At 29.8% G+C, this 5144-nt stretch overlaps 1 protein-coding gene across 1 annotated transcript; it reads left to right on the top strand.

Moving 5' to 3' along the window:
* On the top strand, positions 1989–2642 carry LOC107606654. Its single transcript, XM_016308694.1, has one exon. It carries the CDS (start codon positions 1989–1991, stop codon positions 2640–2642), a length of 654 nt encoding a protein of 217 aa, XP_016164180.1.

The following is a 5144-nucleotide window of genomic DNA, read 5'->3' as shown; positions in this document are numbered from 1 at the left end:
TTTGACCAAAAAAAAAAAAAAAAACTTAACCCATTTGGACTAACAAAGATCCATCTTCATGTCCCAGAGAAAAAAAGGAGGCACTCTTCAACCTGAAAATAACTCAGAGCTCTAACCACGTCACCTTCAGCAGTTACTCCCTTCTGCTTCGGATACTCAAACAGCCTGAAAAAACTCGATGATGCCGATCCTACAACACAGAGAACTATCAAACGCCTTTCACAGACGAACCAGTGCCACATTCTTCCACTTGTTCAACTATTAACACAATGCTGAGTTTAATATCAACTTCCACCTTCGACCATGGCTATAGTAAATAAGGCCACAACATTTGACACATAACCAATGTAGCCTTCTTTCACTTTGAGCTGATTTTGTCCAATGATGTCCGGTGCGCATTTCATCAATTTTCCGTGGACGCCGACCACACCATTTCTTTTCCCAAGCCATTTCACAAATTGACATTCTTATCCTTTGGGACATCACCTATTTACAAAAATATTCTTGCAGTAAACAAAAAACAGTTACTGTGTTTAAACACTTAAATACAAGTTAAAGACACCAATACATACTTCACCTGTCATCATTTTATTGGTTAGTTACCTGATAATCATCGCTAGCCACCACTACCGCGGCCACCAAAGTCGCAGCCATTTATCTATCTTCAACCAATTTATATTCAAATTTCTTCTGATAATTAATTTTTTAATAATTTCATTGTAGTCTGTTTTTCATATTAGCTATTGAACTATCATTTAACTAATCTAACTTTTTAGTTGAATTCTATCTATTTTATTTTTCTTAAACATATTCGGTATATAGAGAAAATTTTACTGTTTAAAAATTAAAGTAATAATAGAAACGATAGAATTTGAATTCATCCTCTTTAATAAAAAATTTTACTGTTTAAAATTTTATTATGTTATTTTTGTCTATTTTATTTGGATTCATCCTCTTTAAATGTTCACATTAAGATAAAATTTTATTATTATTGATCTCTTAATTAACTAAAAAATTAAGAATTTGAACCAAGGTATAAAAAAATATTGAAATAAAAAGCTCACTAGATAGAAAGTTATACTTGCAGAAGTCAAGGTGTAATATATTTTGTTAGCGTTTTTGGGGGAACTTAGATCTGTCATCATCTTTATTACCTTAGAACTTAGATCCTAGGCAACTCCGATGGCTATTAGCTCTAAAATACAATCTTTTACTTAAATTCATATACATATATAGTGGATAAGTTTCTGTTGTAGGGTTTGCTGGAATAAGGACTAGAAGATTGCTGGAATGTATGAATTAAATAATAAATAATAGTTCTGGTTTTATTATATTAATGATAATTCGTCACTTTTATTTCTTTATTTGTTTTTTTTTTTGGATTATATTTATTGAATAACATTACATTATCTGGCTACAGTGGCTAGACACAAAGTTGTGATTATTTTTTGCTTGTCGAATGTTTCTAAAAAGAATTAAAGTGATAATGGTTAAAAAAATTATGTAAACGTACAATATGTGAAACGAATTGGCGGCAGAGGTCAAAGTGTAAAAACAGGTCCTCAAGCAATAATAAAAAGAAATCAAATTAGATATTTATTAATTATCAATATCTAATGTATCATTATATAAATTAAATAATTAAATGTCAATGAAGAATTTACATTTCATTGGCTAGGAGAAAAGTTAGATCATTATTTTTGTTTCGCAAAACCAATGAATTGGTTAAAATAAAAATTAATTATTTAGCTGAAATCCAATGAATTAAAAATCATCCAATTAAATAACTGAAAGCAAAACTAAATTGTTATTTCTATTTCACATAACCAGTCGATTTGTTTAAAAGAATAATCAATTGGTTGGCATAGCCATAGAGATAAAGATAAGATATTTTTTCTTAAGCTATTTAAAGAAATCAGGAGTGTACAAAAGTTACATAAACATAGAGTAAACCAAATCAAATACTTCTGCAGTTTTGCAACTTTGCCATGGAATTCACCGTTTCTAAGTGGCAAATAGCTCCGATTGAAGACCCAGCCATACCACAAGAGTTTTATTTCGGTGATTGTGTCTCCATCGTTATGAATTGCACCGAGGAACTGATCCAAATTACCCCTCAGTCAAACCCAAACTTTTCTTCGACTACAACTACAGCCAATAAAACAATCTTGGTTTCCTCAAATATCCTATGTAGTTGTACTCCACTCACAGTTACAGACCTTAACAGAAAAGACACAATCTTATTACATAAAATCTTTTCTTCAGCGCCGGTATCCTCTGAGTTATTGGACCAAATTTTACCTGACATAGGCAGAATTGCAAGAAGGATTCTAAGGCGGCGCCATCAAGGGTGTGACTCCTACACGCCGGAGATTGTTGTGAACCTTCATGTTACCACGCACATTATTGTTCAAGATTCTGATATCTATGATGATGATGCTGAATGCGCTATTTGCTTGGAGAAGTTTGGCGATGGTAATGAAGATTCAAGTGTAGGAGTTGTTCGCACAAATTGCTCGCATGTTTTCCATGATCGCTGCATGCTCTGCTGGCTCCAATGTTGTGACAACTGTCAGTGGCCGTATTCTTGTCCATTGTGCCGCTGCATCATATTTCCAACTTCACATAGTCACGATGAATAGGTCTCCCATGTTCTCCATTACAATTAGATTGAAGGAACTTTTTTTTTCAGTGTTTCGTAGAGTTCTTTAATTTGCTTTACACCTGAATTTAATTCTGTTTATGTAGCATTGTTATCTTATTTGTTAGAATGTGAATAACAATTTTTTTTTTCAAGAAAAAATTCAAATTTTGATTCATGAGAAAAAATCCTAAAGAAAACGAGAAACTAATTTGGATTAATAGAGTAGTTTGTTCACTCGTTTGTTTAAACAAATATTCAAGAATCATTTAATACATATAAATTAAAAAGAATTTTTTAAAATTATTAAAAAATTATAAAATGTTTTTTTTTAGACTAATGAATATCTTAGACGTTTTAGAATGATTTAAGTCGAAATTAACTTTCTCATTTTAACAAAAAAAAATTGATATATACATGCACTTTTATAATTACATACAATAGTTAATGATGTAGCCTGTTAGTTCATAATTTGATTCCTTAACAAAAGAAAAATTTTCAAAATTGATAACATTAATAATTACTGTAAGCATACTTGCTACTAAAATTATATGTTGAGAATCGGTTTATGATATTTATAGTTTTAAATATTGTTTTTGAGATATAATAGCAAAATTCATTTTGTTACAAATATATAGATAAAAGTATAAAACACAACCTTTTTACTCTAAAATGAGTATTTATTTTCATTTATATTTTTATCTTAAAAACATAATTCAATTATAATTTATCAACTCAGGAGTGATTGACTCAGTGTCCTATTATTTTTCTTTCAATTTGGTTCTTCTGAAGGAAGTCCAAACATCTGTAATGAATTAAAGAAACCATGCTGCCCATGCATGCATATCATGGCTTCTTGGCGAGTTTCAAGCACACCACAAGAAATCAAGAAATATTAAGGGAAAGAAAAAAAACGGTGTCATTAGTAATTATTGGTAATTCACAACCTTTTTAATTCAATTCATAGCACCATAAAAAAAATCTCATTTCATAAGCTATTTATGTTAATAGTTTAATAAACTAGAACAAAGGAAGAAAAAAAAAAAGAAAGTTAAGAAAAAAAGAAAAATGAGTTCTTCATTTTAAAAATTTTTAAATAAAAAAAACAAAAAATTAAAAAAATATATTTAGTGGTTAACTTTATGTATTTTTTATATATTTTTATTATAATTAATTTCATGTCATGGAGGTTCGGCTATATTTTTATGTTGGTTGCCGAAGACCTAACACAACCCTCCTCCTTTATTCGGGCTTGGGACCGGCTATGTACCGCAAGTGTAACATAGGCGGAGTTATTTTTATTATAATTAATTATCATTAATATTAAATTAATAAAAATAATCTAAATAAAATATATTTTTTTTAGTAACCGTCTCCCTCCATCACATTATGAGCCCTTTTTTCCTTTTTTTAAGTATAGGTAACCAACAAGATTTTTGAACAATGTATAAACAATGTGAATTAATATGGATAAAAGAGTAAATTTGATTAGTAACATTAAATTAGGGTGTAGTGTATTCTCATTTGATTGGTGGTTGTTCATATTGTTCAAAATTTTTATTGTTCCCCTAGCACTCCCCAATATAATAATGTAAATCTTGTTCTTCCGATAGACCCTTTAGTGCAAAGTCACTGGGTTTCACTTCAAAATGGAAGGGGTAAAAATATTTGTAGGGCCGTTAAAATAGATTAAATTTATCGGACTAGTTTGTTTATCTATTTAAATAGACGGATTTTACCTTTAAAATTAAACTCATTTAAATTTTGGTCTAAACGGGCTGAGCCCGATTAATTCAAAAAAATAATGGGTTAAACGGGCTAGTCCGCGGGCTAAATAGGTGGCCTATTTATTTTTTTTTTAGATTTTTTTTAAAAAAAGTAGTATTTTTAGTCGATATTTTTTTCGATCCGACCCGAAAATCAGACCCATCAACTAAAAAATTATTATTTTTAAAAGTATTTTACCTAAAAGTGGTATTTTTTGTCAAAATATTTTTTAAAAAATAAAAATAAATGATAAACAGACTCCCATCAGACTAATCATAAACGGTTCGAATTAAAAAATTCTGGCCCATAAATAAAATGAACTTAAACGAGCCAACTCATTTAATCCACAAAATTAACAGATCGGACCTAAATAAGTTAGACTAGCCTGTTTGACATCCCTAAATATTTGTTGGACTCGACAATTACACAGCATGGTACAAGGTCTTTCCAAATACCGTTTTGGCGCATGTATTTTGTGCATTTTCGCCACTCCACAGCCACACATGCGGGACGCCCAGAATCTCTTTTCATGCCTCAAGATGATTTAGTATTGTGGGATGATGCCTCATAAACTATTCTTTATGTATTTTTTATGCATTCTTATTATAATTAATTATCATTAATATTAAATTAATAGCTCAAATGGCATAATCTCCACATACTCAATTAAGAGGTTGCGGATTCGAATCTCCTATTTTTGGTAAAAAAAAATTAATATTAAATTAATAAACAATAT

Source organism: Arachis ipaensis, chromosome B07 (genome assembly GCF_000816755.2).
Source record: "Arachis ipaensis cultivar K30076 chromosome B07, Araip1.1, whole genome shotgun sequence".
Lineage (NCBI taxonomy): Eukaryota > Viridiplantae > Streptophyta > Magnoliopsida > Fabales > Fabaceae > Arachis > Arachis ipaensis.
This window is presented reverse-complemented; position numbering and strand designations above follow the sequence as displayed.

Bases quoted from the DNA above. Each gene is read 5' to 3' on its own strand.
- LOC107606654 (XM_016308694.1), top strand. From the start codon at position 1,989: ATGGAATTCACCGTTTCTAAGTGGCAAATAGCTCCGATTGAAGACCCA.